Source organism: Dipodomys merriami, unplaced genomic scaffold, assembly GCF_024711535.1.
Source record: "Dipodomys merriami isolate MVZ:Mamm:240054 unplaced genomic scaffold, mDipMer1.0.p SCAF_16, whole genome shotgun sequence".
NCBI classification, from domain to species: Eukaryota; Metazoa; Chordata; class Mammalia; order Rodentia; family Heteromyidae; genus Dipodomys; species Dipodomys merriami.
Genome location: NW_027202937.1, coordinates 3,978,710 through 3,999,087, shown reverse-complemented (window position 1 = coordinate 3,999,087; position 20,378 = coordinate 3,978,710). Strand labels below are relative to the sequence as shown.

The 20,378-nt window shown below is 53.9% G+C and overlaps 2 protein-coding genes across 3 annotated transcripts; both read left to right on the top strand.

The window, feature by feature from the left end:
* The first annotated feature begins 1,626 nt into the window (after nt 1–1,626).
* On the top strand, nt 1,627–14,909 carry Cnpy3 (canopy FGF signaling regulator 3). 2 transcript variants are annotated; one of them, XM_070023722.1, is made up of 6 exons: nt 1,627–1,836; nt 7,208–7,331; nt 9,688–9,784; nt 11,615–11,716; nt 12,237–12,354; nt 12,479–14,909. In XM_070023722.1, exons 1-6 carry the CDS (start codon nt 1,695–1,697, stop codon nt 12,703–12,705), a joined length of 810 nt encoding a protein of 269 aa, XP_069879823.1. In that variant the 5' UTR covers nt 1,627–1,694; the 3' UTR covers nt 12,706–14,909. The 2 variants fall into 2 exon arrangements, with proteins under 2 accessions (XP_069879823.1, XP_069879822.1); XM_070023721.1 differs by having other exon boundaries at nt 11,615–11,737.
* A 1,776-nt stretch (nt 14,910–16,685) lies between these two features.
* Nucleotides 16,686–20,366, top strand: Gnmt (glycine N-methyltransferase). The gene is made up of 6 exons (XM_070023719.1): nt 16,686–16,892; nt 18,087–18,214; nt 19,258–19,374; nt 19,587–19,729; nt 19,816–19,937; nt 20,033–20,366. The coding sequence occupies exons 1-6, from the start codon at nt 16,687–16,689 to the stop codon at nt 20,202–20,204; spliced, it is 888 nt and encodes a 295-aa protein (XP_069879820.1). The 5' UTR covers nt 16,686; the 3' UTR covers nt 20,205–20,366.
* The last annotated feature ends 12 nt before the right edge of the window (nt 20,367–20,378 follow it).

Here is a 20,378-nt window from a genome sequence, read left to right as displayed (position 1 = left end):
CCAATTTCAGCCTCCTGAGTAGCTAGGATTAGAAGCATGAGCCACTGGTGCCTGGCTGAGGTTCCCACACTGGAACATTAAAGTATGACCTGTAAGTCTCCTCTGTCCCCAGTGGTAGCAGGAATGCCAGCTTTTCCTGGGGGTTCCTCTCTGGCATTTACCCTGAGGATCTGTCATGTGAATCCAGATGTCCCTTGGACACCACTGGACAGCTGACTGAATCAATGACCTTCCCTTAGTCTTCCTCTCCCCAAGGTGGGGGTGGGGAATCTCTCTTAGAGATGTTGTCAAAGACATCAGCTTCTGGGCACCCTTAGACTCTGTCCCATGAAGACCTCATTGTCTCTTCCACTCCTTGTCAATCAGCAGCCAGCAAGGAGGTGCCTGCCTCTTTGGAGGATTTTTCAAGGAGTAAGGTGTGAAGAAGACCACAGTTTCTGGGGATGAAGCCACCCACCATCCCCCAGGACCTCTCCTTCCCTGACACACAGCCTGAGGAGAGGGCTCCAGCTGTCAACTCAAATTTTCTGCAGCCATTGTCCCTTCCCAGCTCTCAGCCCAGATGTTGAGCCCATGCTTTCACCCAAAACTAACCTCCATAAATGTCCTCTCCTTGGCTCCTTGTCCATTCTAAAGCGAAGCTTCTCTTGGCTTCAACCCTTCTCATCTTGTCCCAACTCGGCCCTGCCCTGCCCCAACCCCTCCATCTCACTATGGCTAGCTTAATATCATCTCCCAGGAGGACTTCCAGGCCTACCTAAATCAAGAGTCATAGCTAGGCTCCAAACCTCCCTAAATCTACTGGACCCAAGAGAGAGCAGAGCGTTTAGAAGTCCCTATCCTGTGTACAGTGTGATTCCAATGCCGCAGCCTTGCAAAAGTGTCTTGTTACCAACACAATTGCTTTAGGCTTACATCAGAAAATGCCCTCACACCTTTGACGTCTTCAGAAAGCAGTAAAGATATCCAAACTCAGCCAGGAGCTGGTGGCTCACACCTGTAACCCTAGCTACTCAGGAGGCTGAGATCTGAGGATCACAGTTTGAAGCCAGCCCAGGCAGATCAATCCGTGAGACTCTTATCTCCAATTAACTACCAAAAAGCTGAAAGGAGCGGTTGTAGCTCAAGTGGTGGATACCCGGTTTGGGCAAAAAAGTTCAAGGACAGTGCCCAGGCATTAAGTTCGAGCTCTCGGACCTGCGCTCGCGCGCGTACACACACACACACACACACTTAAAGCAGGCGTTCATTAAGGGTTTGCAGCTTTAAGACCCCAGAACAGAATGTTGAAGGATGCAATGGAAGGCCCTCCTCTTCCAGAGCCAGCGTTCCTTAGGGCAAAGGGTTCCATCCTCAGATCCTGACCCGCCAACCTCTCCCAGAGCCTCCGTTAGGAGGTGGGAAGAAACATCGCCATAGGTCGCTCTAGACACCATCTGCTCTCTTATTGGTCGAGACCAAGAACAGCTCGTCTTCCCATTCGCTGGAAGACAAACCTCGAGAAAGCTCATTGGCTACATCGTCTGCTTTGAAGACGCGCGGAGGTGGGGGCGAAGGGGGCGGGCAAGGAGCTCGCGGTCGCCGTGGATACGCGGAGGCACGTGTGCATTCCCGGAAGCGGCTAGGGGAAGGTGCTGCGTGCGCGCCGCTGCAGGAAGCGCCTCCCGGTCCGTCCGGCTCGGGTCCGGCTGGCCATGGAGTCGTTGCCTAAGCCCTCGTCCCGTCGTCTCCTGCTTCTTCCCGTGCTGCTGCTGTCACTGCCGGCCTCAGAGCTGGGCGTGAGCCAGGCCCGGGCCGAGGAGACCGACTGGGTACGACTACCAAGCAAGTGCGAAGGTGAGGGGGCGGGGCCTGGGCGCCTCCCGCCGGGGGCGGGGCCTGGGCGGGGCGGCGGAGGGAAGGTCCCGGGCTCTGGAGCTGGAGTCCTGTGAACCTACTGTGTGCTCGGCACCGTGGGGGGCTCCGGGACTCGGGGGTGTGCGAGGGGTCGCCGTGGTCGGGGAGGACTTTGGGGGCTGGCTGAGGATCTCCCAATCTAGCCTGGAAGCTGGGCAGAGGGGCGTCAGGGAAGGCTTCTTTAAGGAGTCTGCAGTGCCCTTAGGATTTAGCTGGAGAGAAGTGGAAAGGGCCCCCAGGAAGGAAGTCACAGACGTTGAGACCCAGGCCTGTGGGCTAAGGAGCGAAGGACAAATTTGAGGAACTGAAAGGTCTGTGTGTGTGTGTGTGGGGAGAACCTGAGATGTGCCTCCCCCCTTGTGCCCCCTCTACCTAATCTGAGTAGTTGTCTGTTGCTCTTTGAGGAAAGGGACCTCATCTCAAATATTCGCACAGCGAATACTGGAGACCAGAAAATGCTCTTGAAATGCATATATTAAATTGGGGGGGTGCAATTAAATGGGGTGGGTGTGGAGAAGGGTCTGAGGCCTAAGAAGCAGGACATTTTGAGGGAAGAATAGAGCCAGGGAGGAACTTGGTGAGGAAGGGAGATTTTAGAAATAAGGAGAAAGGCGTGGGACACCGTGGCTTACATCTATAATCCTAGCTCCATAGGAGGCTGAGATGGGAGGATCAAAGTTGGAAGCCGGCTCAGGAATACAAATCCACAAGACTCTTATCTCCAACTAACCAGCAAGAGTCTGGAAATAGAGATGTGGCTCAGCTGGTAGAGCACCAGTTATGGGGCTCTGAGTTCAAGCTCTAGTGCAAACACAAAAAGAAAAAGAAAAATTAAAAAAATATGGAGAAAGAGTGAGTCCCCATAAAACTTCACAGGAAGAGAGTGATTTGGCCAGGGATTCTAGCTTAGAGCCTACTTTGTTTGTTTTTCCAGTTCTGGGACTTGAACTTGGAGTGTGGGCACTGTGCCTGAGCTTCTTTTGCTCAAGGCTGGTGCTTTACCACTTGAGCCACAGCACCACTTCTGGCTTTTTCTGAGTATGTGGTACTAAGGAGTGGAACCTATGGCTTCATGCACACTAGGCAAGCACTCTACCACTAAGCTACATTTCCAGCCCCTTAACACATTTCTTTTTTCTTTCTTTCTTTTTTCTTTTTGTCAGTCATGGGGCTTGAGCTCTGGGCCTGGGTGCTGTCCCTCAGCTCTTCAGCTCAATGCTAGCTAGCACTCTACCACTTGAGCCACAGCGCCACTTCTCATTTTCTGGTGGTTAACTGGAGATAAGAATCTCACAGGGGCTGGGAAGGTGGCTCAGTGGTAGAGTGCTTGCCTTGCATGCATGAGGCCCTCGGTTCCATTCCTCAGTACCACATAAGTAGAAAAAGCTGGCTCAAGTGGTAGAGCTCTTGCCTTGAGCTGAAGAGCTGAGGGACAGCGCCCCGGCCCAAAGTTCAGGTCCCATGACCGACAAAAAAAAAAAAAAAAAGAATCTCATAGACTTTTTGCCCAGGCTGGCTTTGAACATCGATCCTCAGATTTCAGCCTCCTGAGTAGCAGGATTACAGGTGTGAGCCACTGGCGCCCAGCTTCAACACTTTTTTTTTTTTTTTGGTCGGTTGTAGGGCTTGAACTCTGGGCTTGGGTGCTGTCCCTCAGCTCTTTAGCTCAAGACGAGTGCTCTATTGCTTGAGCCACAGCACCACTTCAGGTTTTCTAGTGGTTTATTGGAGATAGAGTCTCACAGAGTTTCCTGCTTGGGCTGGCTTTGAACTGAGATCCTCAGATCTCAGCCTCTTGAGTAGCTAGGATTACAGGCGTGAGCCACCAGTGCCCGGCCTCAACACATTTCTTTCTTTCTTTCTTTCTTTTTTTTTTTGCCAGTCATGGTGCCTGAACTCTGGGCCTGGGCACTGTCCCTCAGCTCTTCAGCTCAAGGCTAGTGCTCTACCACTTGAGCCATAGCACCACTTCTAGCTTTTTCTGCTTATGTGGTGCTGAGGACTCGAACCTAGAGCCTCAGACATGCAAGGCAAACGCTCTACCACTGAGCCACCTTCCCAGCCCCGTCAACACATTTCTTAATGGCAGCTGGGCCTTCCTTTTTCCTGCCCTCCATCTCTCAGTACCTCTTCAGATCTTTATAGTCACCCCTTTCTTCCCATCCCTAACTGCTGGCCCCAGACAAGTTTGGTTGTAAAGCTGTTTTATCAGAAGCCTGCACCAGGCCAGATGTTCCCTAAGCACTGGAAGTAGGGTCAGGTGGTTTGAGATGCATAATCCTCCCATTTGAGGGATTAAAGCAAGGAGAAGCCCAGAGATAGCTTGGCTCACTGGCAGGACACCTGCTTGAGCTCTCCCTGTAGCAGCATGCTTTTCTTCCATTCTTTCTTCTTTCTGTTTTCTATTCTGTTTTGATGACAAAGAATCCCTACTGTTTCTCTTCTAATCTCAACCTAACAAGCTCTTATTCTTCTAGAGGACATTCACACACTGAGAAGCTTAGAGCTAGCCAGATCATTCTAGCCTAACCTAGGATCACTTGGCAAACTCCAACCATTAGGTTCCTCTAACTACTGTACTTATTTTTATTTGTTATTACAACACCTTTGTTATGAAATGCTGACTGTATCTGGCCCACAAAGCCTGCCTTCAGGCTCAGCTGCCTGAGCGGGACAGGCCTTGGCACAGAGGAAGGAGAACCTGCCCAGCAAGCGAGAGTAGGTGTATGGATGTCTGTGAGTCTGGGGTCTGTGCCATGACTTTTCTCCAAGTGTGCTTCTGGGAAGAATCTCAGGGTGTCTGGAGTACGGAATGCTGGGAAGCAGGCTGTGGTTGATGGGAAGAGAATGAGATGTTTCCCATCTCCCTTTCAGTATGGAGCTTGGGAGCAAGGGGCACAGGAGCCAGAAAAATGCTGAGCTTGCTTGGGACAGGACAGGACAGGGGAGGGAATCCAGCTGGTCTGGATGGAGAGCCAGGAGGTGAGATGACCTCAGTGCATTGCAGACTCTGAGATCACCAGCTAACTCATTTGGACATTTTATGTGTTCCAAGTCCTCCAAGCCAGCTGTGGGCATACTTGCTATAGAATTGCACCAAGCGGGCTGGGAAGGTGGCTCAGTGGTAGAGTGCTTGCCTTGCATGCCTGAGGCCCTGGGTTCGATTCCTCAGCACCACATAAGCAAAATTTAAAAAGCCGGAAGTGGCACTGTGGCTCCAGTGGTAGAACGCTAGCCTTGAGCTGAAGAGCTGAGGGACAGCGCCCATGACCGGACCCCCCCGCCAAAAAAAAAAGAATTGCACCAAGCAAGCCCTCGGGATATATTTATTTTTGTGGTAAACTGGTTTTCAACCAAACTCTGCTGTCAGTGCTCTTACCGTGCAGATGGCACAGAGTCTGCAGGAAGGATTCCGTTGGGAGGCAGCAGAGACAGCTTACCCACCAGCACTGCCGCTGTCAGTACCCAACATATACAGTTTCCAAGTAGGGCACTGCAGAAGAAACCCAATGCATAATGCACACTTGGGGACCCTGGTCGCCTCAGTGGAAAAACAGATGAGGAAGGCCCTTAGAGAAAATGGACTGTATGGAGGCTCTAGGTGAAATCAAGAGAAGGTGGAGTTCGTCCAGAAGGGCTTCCTGGGAGAGAAGGTTTTAGTAAGATGTCTGGAGACTGCCCCAAGAAGCCTCTAGAGGGCGTTAACCACTTTCCCAGCGTTTAGGCACTTCCGCGGTTTGCCCCTGCTTTCCGTACTGTGGATTGGAGGTGATTGTGTTCATCCCTGTATCCCCAGGCAGTGCCCGACACCCAATTGCTTAATAACAGTTTGAGGAAGGGTAGGAGGAAATGAGAAAATTACAGTTCTGAAACAGGAAGAACAAGACTTGGATAGCGTGAATGGAGCAAATTAACTCGGCAACAATGTAGCACTGGTGTTGGAACACATGAATTACAATCATACAACAGCCAAAAAAAGAGATTTGGGAATGATTAGAGAAGTTTTCATGTGGACCATTACATGATGTTGAGATTATTGTTAATTTTCCAAGTATCCTCATTATGTAAAAGGCCCATGTTCTTGAGAGATGGGATGCTGCATTATAGGCGACTTTCCACGTGGTTTGCAGAAACACTGTTCCACGTCCTGTGGAACTGTTCTATTATATAGTCCACGTTGAGACTGGAGCAGACTGTTAGCTGTTGAGTACAAGCAGAGGGTTTAGTGACTCACTGTACTCTTTCAGCTTTAATATATGTGTGACAGTACTTGTGTGTGTGCACATGTGTGGGGCTGAGGATCCAGCCTAGGGCTCTACCTGTGCTATATATGGTTGTTTGTTTTGCAGTACTGGGGATTGAACCCAAAAACTGGTGCATGCTAGGCAAGTATTCTCCGTTGGAGATTTGGGCTGCCCACTCAGCCCTTTTGTTTTATTCTGGCCCTTTTTGTTGTTGTTGTTGGTGGTGGTTGTGAGGCTTGAACTCTGGGCCTGGGCTCTGTCCCTCAGCTCTTCAGGTTAAGGCTAGCGCTCTACCACGTGAGCCACAGTACCACTTTGGCTTTTTCTGCTTATGTAGTGCTGAGGAATGGAACCCAGGGCCTCATGCATGCAAGGCAAGCACTCTACCACTGAGCCACCTTCCCAGCCCTGGCCCTTTTGTTTTTCTTTTTCTTTTTCTTTTTGGTCTTTCATAACATTGTTGTTGGTGGTGGTGGTGGTTGTAAGGCTTGAACTCTGGGCCTGGATGCTATCCCTGAGCTCTTCAGCTCAAGGCTAGTGCTCTACCACTTGAGCCACAGCGCCACTTCCAGTTTTCTGGTGGTTAATTGGAGATGAATTTCATGGACTTTCCTGCCTGGGTTGGCTTCGAACCTTGATCCTCAGCTCTCAGCCTTTTGAGTAGCTAGAATTACAGGCGTGAGCCACTGGCACCCAGTAGCCTTTTATAACTTTGCTTGAGCTCACCTAAAACTTGGAATCTTCCTGCCTCTGTCTTGCTACCATGAAGTTCTTTTGCCTGAGAATCCTGAGGAGCTCATGTAATAGTGTGAGCCACTGCATTCGGCTTTTTTTTTTTTTCAAACAATGGGTTTGAGGGATGTGATGGAAATGCAGTCAGCAACGGAAGAGGAAAGGGTGGGCGAGAACCAGTGGACCGTGGAGCCAGTTTCCTGTAGTGAACTCCACTTGGTGGCCTGTGCTGACTTGGCCACGGGTAGGACGGCCCACTGGGTCTGGCTGCTCCACACCTCCCCCCAGAGGCTCCTGTGCACTCAGTGGTGCTGCGCTCCGTCTCCCTCCGCCAGTGTGTAAATATGTCGCCGTGGAGCTGAAGTCAGCCTTTGAGGAAACTGGCAAGAAGAAGGAGGTGATCGACACCGGCTATGGCATTCTGGACCGCAAGGCTTCTGGAGTCAAATATACCAAGTCGTAAGTGCACGGGGGCGTGGCCTGGCCTGCTGCATCCTTGGGAGAGTGGGGAGCTTGCCATTTCCTTTTCTCTCCCGTCTAGCCAAACCCACCACCCACCAGGGAGTCAACTCTAACAGAGACCCAAGTGTACCCACAATTCTGTCCCCAACGGATACAATAACCTTCATAAATTCCTTAATTTCTCCAGGCTTCAGATTCCTCATCTGGGAAAGCATAACTGATGGGACACTAGGATCGTACGGACCGGTATAATTTACTTAAAAGAAAAAATTGCCGAAGGCAGGACTTGAGTCATGCTGAGAGGGAAGCACCCAGCTGGTAGAGTACCTTCCTAGCCAGTGTGAGGCCCTGAGCTCAAACCTCAGCACCAACAAAACAAACAAAAAAAGTCAGGATTCTTGACTTTTTATTTTGCCACCTATACATCTAACTACAACTGTCAGCTGTGATCAACCTTTTAAAATGAAGTTATAGCCGGGCGCTGGTGGCTCACGCCTGTAATCCTAGCTACTCAGGAGGCTGAGATCTGAGGATTGCGGTTCAAAGCCAGCCCGGGCAGGAGAGACCGTGAGACTCTTATTTCCAATAAACCACCAGAAAACCGGAAGTGGCGCTGTAGCTCAAGTGGTAGAGCGCTCGCCTTGAGCTGAAGAGCTGAGGGACAGCGCCCAGGCCCAGAGTTCAAGCCCCACGACCGACAAAAAAAAAAAAATAAATAAAATAAAATGAAGTTATATTTTACTATCAAAATGTAACATAGTTTGGCTGAGAGTAGTGGTATACACCTATAATCCCAGCACTCGGTAGGCTGAGGCAGGACAATCATGTCCAGGCCATCCTGGACTACATAGTGAGACTTTATCTCTACAAACAAAAACAAAGGGCTGGGAATGTGGCTCAGTGGTAGAATGCTTGCCTTGCATGCATGAGGCCCTGGGTTCCATTCCTTAGTACCACACAAGCAGAAAAAGTCAGAAACAGAACTGTGGCTCAAGTGGTAGCGTGCTCACCTTGAACTGAAGAGCTGAAGGTCAGCACTCAGGCCCAGAGTTTAGGCTCCACAACCGACAAACAAAAAACCAAAGCAGGCTGGGAAGGTGGCTCAGTGGTAGAGTGCTTGCCTTGCATGCATGAGGCATTGGGCTTGATTCCTCCTCAGCACCACATAAGCAGAAAAAGCCAGAAGCAGCACTGTGGCTCAAGTGGTAGAGTGCTAGCCTTGAGCTGAAGAGCTGAGGGACAGCACCCAGACCTAGAGTTCAGGCTCCACAACCAACAACAACAACAACAACAACAACAAACACAAAGCTGGGTACTGGTGGCTCATGCCTGTAATCCAAACTATTTAGGAGGCTGAAATCAAGGATCCTGGTTTGAAGTCAGCATGGCAAGAAAATCTGTGAACCTCTATCTCCAATAAACTACTCAGAAAAAGCTGGAAGTGGCACTGTGACTCAAGTGGTAGAGCATTCACTTTGAGCAAAAGAAGCTCAGGGCCAGTGCCCAGGGCCAGAGTTCAAGCCCCAGGACTGTCGAAAACAAAACAACAACAACTACCAAAAAACACAGCCAGGTACTGGTAGGATACTGGTAGCTCACTCTTGTAATTCTAGCTACTCAGGAGACTTGAGATGTGAGGATCACGGTTCAAAGCCAGCCCAGGCAGAAAAGTCCAAGGGACTCTTATCTCTAGTTAACCACTAGAAAACTGGAAGTAGCACTGTGGCTCAAAATGATAGAGCACTAGTTTTGAGGGAAAAAGCTCAGAGACAGCACCCACACCCTGAGTGTAAGCCCCATGATCATCCAAAAAAGAAAAAAAATGATACAGTTTGCTTTATCAAAAGAATGGAAAGAGCCAAGTGCCGGTGGCTCGTGCCTGTAACCCAGCTATTTGGGAAGCTGAAGATTAGGGTTTAAAGCCAGCTCAGGCAGGAAAACATGAGAATCTTACCTCTAATGACCAAAAAGCCAGAAGTAGAGCTTTGATTCAAGTGATAGAGTGCCAACCTTGAATGAAAAAGCTAAGCGACAGTGCCCATGCTCTTGAGTTCAAGCCCTAGTGCCAGCACCAAACCCGAGAGGAAGTGGTAGAGCACATTTCTGGCAAGCACACAGCCCTGGGTTTATCCCCAGCACCGCCAAAAGATAAACATTGAAAAATCCTTCCCGTAGAGCTGTTACAATGCTGTCTCTCTGGTCTTTCAGAGCCCCACACCAGATGACCTATCTTCCTTCCAGCTCTGACTTTCTGTTGGTGAGATGTGCAGGTGTTGGGCAGCAGGGCTGGCGGGGCGGACGCTGACCGCGGGGCGGGGAGAGGAACTGCAGGTCCTCTTCGTTGTCTTGGCAGGGACTTACGGTTAATCGAAGTCACTGAGACCATTTGCAAGAGGCTCCTGGACTACAGCCTGCATAAGGAGAGGACTGGCAGCAATCGCTTTGCCAAGGTTGGCCTTGTGCTTGTGCCTCCTCCCCGGGGCCAGGCCTGTGCGCATAGGTGTGCCTGCTGCTGTGAGTGTGGTCTGCAGATCCAGCCCTGGGCAGCCTTTGTTCTTGTCTTATCCACACTTGCATGGTTGGGTGGTCATCAGGCACCTTCCTCCTGGCTGGGCCTGCCCAGCACGGTCCACCTCAGGCTCAGCCTGGAACAGGCTGGCGGCTCCCAGAGAGGCCTGTAACACTTAGTGAGGACACCGCCGTAAGGCCTAGGATGTGCAGAAAGAACTGGGGTGGGGGTTGGGGCTGGGAAGGTGGCTCAGTGGTAGAGCGCTTGCCTTGCATGCATGAGGCCCTGGGTTCGATTCCTCAGCACCACATAAGAAGAAAAAAAAAGCCGGAAGTGGCGCTGTGGCTCAAGTGGTAGAGTGCTAGCCTTGAGCTGAAGAGCTGAGGGACAGCGCCCAGACCCACAGTTCAGGCCCCAGGACTGGACCCCCCCCCAAAAAAAAAACTGGGGTAACTAGGGAAGGAATCCATTCCTCCCTCAGGCCTACACGAGGCCCCGCCCACTTCCAACGCTCTGTGTGTTGCGTGTTTCGTGTTGCTTGTCTCTGCATGGTAGGTGTAGGTATAGCCCCCCCCCCCCCGGGAAGACAGGCTGCCCACATTTGCCCTCCAAGTTCTGCTCCAGCAGAACCCCTGGGTTAAAATCCCAAAGGGGATGATTTCAAGCAGCACAAGGCTTTAAAACTTACTTAAATTTAGCTAAGGAATCCATGTTTGCTCTAAGAAAATGTGTTAAAAATGGCTGGGAAGGTGGCTTAGCGGTAGAGTGCTTGCCTAGCATGTGTGAAGCCCTGGGTTCGATTCCTTAGTACCACATACACAGACAAAGCCAGAAATGGCGCTGTTACTCGTGTAGGATGCTAGCCTTGAGCAAAAGAATCTCAGGGACAGTGCCCAGCCCTGAGTTCAAGCCTCCAGGACTGGCAAAAAAAAACAAAAATGTTGAAAACTGTTTTCCTCAGCTGGGTACTGGTAGTTCACACTTGTAATCTTAGCAAGTGTTAGACTAGAGGCTCAAGTAGTAGAGCACCAGCCACTAAAGCTAATGAGAGCTTGAAAATCTTAAGTTCAACCACCGGTGTTGGCACAAAAGAAAAAAAAAAAACATTTTTCTGACTAGGTGTGATGCTTCATGCTTGTAATAAAAAAAAATAAAATAAAATAAAAAAAGGATGCTGGTGGCTCATAGCTGTAATCATTACTACTCAGGAGGCTGAAATCTGAGGATCATGGTTCAAAGCCAGCCTGTGCAGGAAAGTCTGTGAGACTCTTAACTCCAGTAAACTCCCCAAACAGCCAGAGGTGGCACTGTGGCTCAAGTGGTGGAGCTCTAAGCCTTGAGCAAAAGCAGCTCAGAGACAATGCCCAGGCATGAGGGCACACACACACACACACACACACACACACACACACACACACACACACACACACACACACACACACACACACACACACACACACACACACACACACACACACACACACACACACACACACACACACACACACACACACACACACACGGTATAGTTGTGCCCTGTTGAATCCAGGGCCTTGTGCATGTAGGCAAGCGCTCTATGGCTGGAGCCATACCTGCAGCCCTAGCAGATCTTTTTTGAAAGGTTCCAGGGTGGAAAGGCAGGTCAGCATGTATGCAGAGATGATGAAAAAGAGCCTGAAAGAAGAGAGAAGGTCAGGTGAAGGTCACAGCAAGGGCTTCAGACCCATCTGGTAGACATGGCTACTTTTCCATCTTGAATCACTTCTTCCAGGGCATGTCAGAGACTTTTGAGACACTGCACAATCTGGTCCACAAAGGGGTCAAGGTGGTGATGGACATCCCCTATGAGCTGTGGAACGAAACGTCTGCCGAGGTAGCCGACCTCAAGAAGCAGGTACAGGGCCAGGAATGTGGCTTAGTGGTAGAGTGCTTGCCTAGCCTACATGAAGCCCTGGGTTCCATTCCATAGTACCACATAAGCAGAAAAAGCCAGAAGTGGTGCTGTGGCTCAAGTGGTAGAGTGATCACCTTGAGCTGAAGAGCTGAGGGACAGCGCCCAGGCCCAGAGTTCAGGCCCCACGACTGACAAAAAACAAAAACAAAAAAACCCAAGAAGCTCAGGGACAGTGCCCAGACCCTGAGTTCAAGCCCCAGGAGTGGCCAAAAAAAAAAAAAAAAAAAAAAAGGTACGGGTGACCTGTGGGGGTGGGGTGGGATCGGGGCCGCACCGAAGGCTCCCAAGAGCTGGTGACCGGAGTCTTTGACCTCTCGAGCCTCAGTTTCCTCAGGCAGTTTATAGCGCAGCCTGGATCACAGCGGGTCACGAGGCTGAGCCCAGCTCCCTGGGCAGGTGAGGTGGCGTGGCTTTGCCAATCTCAGTGTTGGGTCCACAGTGCGACGTGCTGGTGGAAGAGTTTGAGGAGGTCATCGAGGACTGGTACAGGAACCACCAGGAGAAGGACCTGACCGAATTTCTCTGTGCCAACCACGTGCTGAAGGGCAAGGACACCAGTGAGTGAGGGCCGGGGAGGGGGGGCGGGGGTGCATGGCGCCCTCTGGCGGCAGGGGGGGTCGGCCGGGCATGGAGAGGGCTGGTAGAGAGGGGGGCTGCACACCTGTCCTGCTCCTCCCCCAGGCTGCCTGGCAGAACGGTGGTCCGGCAAGAAAGGCGACACAGCCGCCCTGGGAGGGAAGAAGTCCAAAAAGAAGAGCAGCAGGGCCAAGGCCTCAGGCGGCAGGAGCAGCAGCAGCAAGCAGAGGAAGGAACTGGGGAGCCTCGAGGGAGACCCCGGCCCTGAGGACGAGGAGGAAGGCATCCAGAAGGCGTCGCCGCTGCCGCACAGCGCCCCCGATGAGCTCTGAGCCTGGGTCCCTGAACTGACGCACACGGACCGGACCGGAAGCCGAGCAGCTCTGGCCACGACGGCTCCTCATCCAGCTTCCCGCGCCCTCGTGTCCCGCGTCGCTGCCCCCTGCGCGCCCAGCACAGACACAGCCCGGAGCTGGGGCAGAAGCCAGGCCGCGGGGGCAGCGCTGTGTGCCCGCGCCCCGCCGGCCGTGCGCGCGGGACCTGGAGGACGCCAGATGAACTCCCCCCACCGCCACCGCCAAGGCTACCAGGACTGCAGCCACTGGGGACCCCCCACGGGAAGCACGACGGCAGCCCCCCAGCTCCCTCCCTGCACCCCCTCTGTGGACACCTGCTCTGCCAGCGCCCCCCCCCCCCCAGGGCTCACAGAGTAAACCCCTTCAGGCCTTTTGGTTTCCATTCCTGGGCCCTCCTCAGCCTTCAGAGGTGCTCCGAACCCCCCATTAGTCTTTCCCGCCCCCCACCCTCCGGCCTTGGGAGCTGGGGAAGGCAGGGCTGCCCCTACCCGCTCTTTAGAGGCCAGATTTAACAGGGTAAGTGTCGGGGCACAGGTGCGGGGCGCGTGTTTGGGATTGCAGCGTAGGCTGGGCAGGGGTGAGGTGCAGCAGTGCTGACCCTGGCCTTCAGATGACCCTCCCTGAGCTGCTGCCTCTTCTCCCTACTTCGGGCCCTTGACTGTGTCCCGGGCACCTGGCTGCCCTCCTCTTCCCCTGTCCCCCAAGACCTTGCCATGTGTTGTGTAATGCCAGCCGCAGCCCCTCCCTCTTACCGGCACCCTGCCTTTCTTGACCCTTGCTCCCTGCTGACCACATGTGGTCCCTCTGCGCTTCCTGCCCAGCTGGAGCACAGAGGAGAGGAGGCCCGGCCTCCAGCAGCCTTCCGTGACACCCTGTTCTCTGGGTGGGGAGGATCCAGAGGCTGGCCTCTAGGGAGAAGGGGTGAGGTGCAGAGACCTCCCAGCTAGTCCACAGGGCAGGGGGCAGGCCAGTACGAAGTGCTTTAACCTTTAGGACACGCGGTGCAGTGGGTCCGGTTGCGCTGTTTCATAGAAAGAAGAGCAAGTGGCGCACGGGATGAGGCCGAGGGCTCAGAAAGCCATAGCGAGGCTGCAGCGCCCGGCGCGGACAGTGGAATTCATATCAAACTCATTTCGTTTCTTGGCCTTGACCTGCCACCACTTGGACCCTTTTTTTTTTAATTTGTGTAAGTTTACTTTTTTAAAAAATAATGATACACCACGACTGAGCTGCAGTTATTACCATGGTAGTTCAAAGACGGCTTGCTCGTTGAAAATCTGCTTATGTAATTCATATCAAATGATTTCTGCTGGGTGCCGGTGGCTCACACCTGTAATCCTGGCTCACAGTTCGAAGTCAGCCCAGGCAGGAAAATCTGTGAGACTCTCTCCAATAAACCAAAAAGCAGAAGTGGCGCTGTGGCTCATGTGGTAGAGTGCTTAGCCTTGAGCAAAAGAAAGCTCAGGGACAGTGCTCAAACCCTGAGTGCAAGCCCCAGGAAGGGCACAAAACAGTGAGAAAGAGGCCTCAAGGGAGAAGCAAGCTGAGGCTGCAGCTCAGCGTAGAGAGCTTGATGAGAATCCAGTTCCCATGTCTCTTTCCAGCTGGGGGAGGTGTGTGGCTCCATCAGGCCTGGCGGTGCTCGCTGGCTGGCCAGTGATACCCCCTGGGCACTTCAGTCACCACACCTCGCAAAAGCCAGGTAATGGAATTCTCAGGCCTTCACTTACTGGGAGTTTCCTACCAACAGGAACTTTTCCTCATAATTATCCAGGTTGCACTTTATATAGGAGTGCAGGAAAATGCTCAGTTCTTCCCCATTATGGGCCAGTTCTCATACTGCGCCTGTTCCCTAGTGCCCTCCTGCAGTGACCTTATTATTTTTAAGTCTCATTGTGAACCTGTGCCGTTGAGACTTGAAAGCTAAAGAGTCCAGCATGGTGGTACATGGCTGTAATTATGGCATTTAAGAGGTACAGGCAAGGGGGCTGGGAAGGTAGCTCTGCGGTAGAGTGCATGCCTTGCAAGCATGAGGCCCTGGGTTCGATTCCTCAGCACCACATAAACAGAAAAAGCTGGAAGTGGCGCTGTGGCTCCAGTGGTAGAGCGCTAGCCTTGAGCTGAAGAGCTGAGGGACAGCTCCCAGGCCCAGAGTTCAGGCCCCATGACCGGACCCCCCCCCCCAAAAAAAAAAAAAGAAGCTCAAAGGTTTGAGGCCAGCAAAGTCTAAATAAGGAGAGGCTTGGGGTGAGGAAATAGAATCGGTGTGTAACATGTTTAATGTACACAGGGTCCTGGGTTCAAACTGAAGCATCACCAAAAAGGAAGAAAGAAAGAGAGGGCTGGGAAGGTGGCTTAGTGGTAGAGTGCTTGCCTAGCATGCATGATACACTGGGTTCAATTCCTCAGTACCACATACACAGAAAAAGCCAGAAGTGGTGCTGTGGCTCAAGTGCTAGCCTTAAGCAAAAAGAAGCTCAGGGACAGTGCCCAGGCCCTGAGTTCAAGCCCATAACTGGCAGAAAGAAAGAAAGAGAAGGAAGGAAGGCAAGCAAGCTCCTTGCAAGGAGAGAAGGGAAGGGGTTCCGCAGTGATATGCCCTTATCAGCTGGCCACACCCATGAGATGCCATGCTTTCCTGGGCTGGGCAGGAGGAAGCATGGGATCCAGGGTCTGGAATCTGTTTGCAGCGCCCTGGACTGTCTAGGTTTTGGTGTCGAGTCCCTAATTCCTGTATTAGTGGCACTAACCCACAGCCCTTCAGCACATGTCCTATGTCTGTCCCCAGAGCATCATTGATTCTTAGAACTGGATGAGATATCAGCTTCCTGGGGTGTTGGCCCAGAGACCCAATCCCGGCCCAGCCTCAGGGCAGACGTGCTGTGACTGACCTGCTCTTTGACCCCTGGCTGCTGTGGGGAGCCCCTGCCTCCAGGGGCCCAGGTGTCGCAGTCTCTGGCCTCACCCAGCCCACCAAGGTTGATGGCAGGATCTGGGTTTTTCTCTTTATCTCCCACCACACAACCACAAGTCCTGAATTTGGGAATTGCCTCCTCCTTTCTCATTCCCCTTGCTACCCCTGCAGAGTTAACTTGAGCTCAAGTTAACCTAATTAGTCCACCTATCCAAAACCCTATTAGAACAGAAGTGTGTGTGTGTGTGTGTGTGTGTGTGTGTGTGTGTGTGTGTGTGTGTGTGTGTGTGTGTGTGTGTGTGTTTCAGGGAGGGTTTGCTAGGCAGGCACTCTTATCACTTGAGCCATACCCCCATCCCCAGTTTGCTTTAGTTACTTTTCGGATAGTCTCCTCTGTTTGCTCCCGATGCCCATCTTTAGAACAGAATTTTCTAATAAAGATGACCTCAATGTTTAAAAACAAAACAATGTCCTAAATTTATCTAGACAGGAAAATCATCTGAAATGCTTGTTGGGGCGGGCACACCTGGGCGGGGAGCTAGCAGCGCGCTGCAAGCTTACCATCTCTGAGTACTTGAGATGAAGCCCCCTAGCACCCAGAGAACCCCCCTTCCCGCGGCGGTCACCAAGAAGAATCCAGGTCCCCCCGCCCCGCCCGGGGGAGGCAGGACGCCAGTGAAGTCCGGTTGAGTCCGTTCTGTACGCCAGGGGAAGGCACAGCTGGGCAGCGGCGACGCCTTGCAGGCGCTCAGCCCCGGGACTTGGCTGCTTCACCGGGGCCCTCCGGGCTGACCAGCCCCTCCTGCGGACGGGTCCCAACCTGCCCACGTGGGTGCGGACTTGGTTTTCTTCCCTACCAGCTGGGTGGGACCGTTCGGGTCCTCCCCCGGCTCCCGGCCTTTCCCGGTGACCCTGCCCCGCGGGAGCCGGCCGGGCCGAGCCCCCAGCCGGGGCGTGTCCCCGCGCGCACCTGCCATTGGCCGGCGGGGCGGCCCGGGTGCTATAAGTGCGGCGCGGGCGGCGGCGGCGCGGCGCGGGGCAGGATGGTGGACAGCGTGTACCGCAGCCGCTCGCTGGGGGTGGCGGCCGAGGGGCTCCCGGACCAGTACGCGGACGGGGAGGCGGCGCGCGTGTGGCAGCTGTACATCGGGGACACCCGCGGCCGCACCGCCGAGTACAAGGCCTGGCTGCTCGGGCTGCTGCGCCAGCACGGCTGCCGCCGCGTGCTCGACGTGGCCTGCGGCACGGGGTGAGCCCCGCGCGCGAGGGCGGGCGGGGGCCGGGGGCGCGGGCGCGGGGGGCGCGCGGGCGGGCCGCCTCGCCCGGACGCTGGAGCAGGGGCGGGGCCGGGGCACTGCGGAGCCCTGGCTCCAGCCCCGTCCCGCCTCCGCTGACGGCCGGCCGGGGCCGCGCTCACGCTCCATCAGCGTTCATAACACGCGCCAAGTGCGGTGCCGGAGTCACCGTGCCGCCCAGGTGGGTTTTGGGGTTTTTTTGTTTTGTTTTTTAATGTTCATTTGTTTGTTTGCTTGTTGTTGTTCTTTTATTTTTGTCGGTCGTGGGACTTGAACTCTGGGCCTGGGCGCTGTCCCTGCGCTCTTCAGCTCAAGGCGAGCGCTCTACCACCTGAGCCACAGCGCCACTTCCGGCTTTCTGGTGGTTCGTTGGAGAGAAGAGTCTCACGGACTTTCCTGCCTAGGCTGCCTTTGAACCGTGATCCTCAGATCTCAGCCTCCTGAGTAGCTGGGATGACAGGTGTGCGCCACCAAGCCCAGCTTTTTTATTATTTTTTTAATGTTCCAACTCTCACAAAACACAATGAGGGAATGGCATTCTGCATTTTCCGGGTGGGGGGGGATTTGGCCCCAGAAAAATCAAAGCCCTCCATCTAGTGGAGAGGGAATACAGACTCGGGTTGGTTAGGGTCTGGCATCTACTGCAAACCCACAATGCCGGATAGGCCGTGGCTCGGCGCTGCGGCTTGCACACTTCTCAAATGGGGATGGATAGCCTCCACCTCCCAGGATTGCCTGGAGGATTAAGGCCTGTCCGTACACTGCTTGAAAAGCAACAGCAGAAGGCTGGGAAGGTGGCTCAGTGGTAGAGTGCTTGCCTCGCATGCATGAGGCCCTGGGTTCGATTCCTCAGCACTACCTAAGTAGAAAAAGCCAAAAGTGGCACTGTGGCTCAAGTGGTAGAGTGCTAGCCTTAAGCTGAAGAGCTGAGGGACTGCACCCAGGCCCAGAGTTCATGACCCACGACCAAAACAACAGCAGGAAAGTTGTTACCCCGTGATAAGAACAGATTGGTACAGTCATTTGAGGTCTGTGGAGAGGGCAGGGAACAGACAGAGGGAAAGGCTGGACGGAAGTGGCACACACAGGGCCTCCTCCTGGGCTTCCGTCTCCTGACCTGCCCTCTCCACCTCCCCTGCCATGCCCAGGGTGGACTCCATCATGCTGGTGGAGGAGGGCTTCAGCGTGACCAGCGTGGACGCCAGTGACAAGATGCTGAAGTACGCCCTTAAAGAGCGCTGGAACCGGCGGCAGGAGCCAGCCTTCGACAAGTGGGGTGCGTAAGTCCAGCGCGTCTGGCCAGACAATTGCAGTTGCCGCACCAGGGTGACCCCTCCCTGTGCCCTGGGCTCCTGTATGTGGGTGTCCTGCTGTGTCCTCAGAGTAAAGCGGAATTACTGTCATGCCCTTGAAAAGGGAGGGCAAGGCCTCCAAACAAGGTACCAGGTGCTAAGATTAAAGATCTCTTTTTTCTTCTTTTTCTCCCCCACAGTCATGGGGCTTGAACACTGGGTCTGTGCACTGTCCCTGAGCTTCTTTTGCTCAAGGCTGGTGCTCTACCACTTGAGCCACTTCAGCTTTTTCTATGTATGTGGTGCTGAGGAATTCAACTCAGGGCTTCATGAATGCTAAGCAAGCACTCTACCATGGAGCCACGTTCCCAGCCCCGAAAATCTTCTTTTGGTTCTATCATTTGAATGCATGTGTGCGGCACACTAGAGATGGAAGCCAGGCCCTTGGGTTCCACTAGGTTATACTTTAAACCTTTTTATTTTTTCTCAGACGTGGGGCTTGAACTCTGGGCCTGGGCGCCATCCCTGAGCTCTTCAGCTCAAGGCTAGTGCTCTACCGCTTGAGTCACAGCACCCACTTCCAGCTTTTTCTGTTTATGTGGTGCTGAGAAATCAAACCCAGGGCCTCAGGCATGTGAGGCAATCTATCACTGAGCCACCTTCCCATTCTTGCCCGCCCCCCTTTTTTTGGAGGGGAATCCTGCTGGCCAGGCTAAGCTTGCCTTTAAGTAATCCTCCTGCCTCTGCTTCTTGAGTCGGTGTGGGGCTGGAGAGGCACACCATTGCACCCAGCTCTGAAGAGCTGGCTGGAACTGTGTACAGCATCCTGTCCCTCCCAAACCCTGTACGTGGACAGAGCCCTGTTTCCCAACCTAGGCTCTTTCCTCCATTCTCTCCAGTCCTTAATGATTCCCTTCCTGTAGCAGGACAAGGAGGCCCTGGGTATCTTGAGGACTGAGTCAGGACGTGGAAGAAGTAGCAGCTACTGGTATGATGGACCGATTCCTCTTTTCCTTCCGCCTTGCAGTCATTGAAGAAGCCAACTGGATGACGCTAGACAAAGATGTGCCGCAGCCAGCCGGAGGGGGCTTTGACGCAGTGATCTGCCTTGGGAACAGTTTTGCTCACTTGCCCGACCTCAAAGGTGGGAGCAGTGGCCTGGGTTGGGTCTGGGGTCTGGGGTCTGCCTTGAGCTCTGCCCCTGTCCAGAGACTCCTGGTTGCCTGCTCTTCTGACCAGGCAAATGCCTGCTTTTTGCCTCTGGGCACTGGCACTTGGGGAGGGGAGAAGTGGGAGAGAAAGGGGTGCTGCAGACTCCCGGCCAATGGAGCCTCTTCACCCCGGCCTGGGTTCCAGGTGACCAGAGCGAGCACCGGCTGGCGCTGAAGAACATCGCAAGCATGGTGCGGCCCGGGGGCCTGCTGGTCATCGACCACCGTAACTACGACCACATCCTCAGCACGGGCAGTGCGCCCCCGGGGAAGAACATTTACTATAAGGTGTGGTGGAGCACGGAAGACAGCATCGGGCGGGAGGTGAGAAGCTGGGGTTCTGGGGGCTCACGCCACCTGCTCGCTGCCCGCAGAGCGACCTGACCAAGGACATCACGACGTCGGTGCTGACAGTGAACAACAAGCCCCACATGGTGACGCTGGACTACACGGTGCAGGTGCCTGCCGCCCACCCAGATGGCTCCCCTGGCTTCAGGTAGCACTTGTCTGGGCAGGGGTGAGGAAGGGGTGGGGAGAGCCAGAGAGCCGGGGCCCAGCAGGCCTCATGGCTGCCCTGGGGCTCTGTTGCAGTAAGTTCCGCCTCTCTTACTACCCACACTGTCTGGAGTCCTTCACGGAGTTGCTGCGGGCAGCCTTCGGGGACAAGTGCCAGCACAGCGTCCTGGGCGACTTCAAGCCTTACAAGCCGGGCCAAGCCTATGTCCCCTGTTATTTCATCCACGTGCTCAAGAGGACGGCCTGAGCTCCGGCGGACGCCTGCCCAGGGCCTGCGAGGCTCTGGGAGGTGTGTGTGTGTGGGAGGGGGCCTCGGCTCCACCCCAAGGCCAAAGGCTAGCGCAGCTGGGGTGCAGGGCTTGGCTCCTGGGAAAGGAAGTGTCAACAATATAATCTGCCTTTTTCAGTCCCCTGTGCCTTG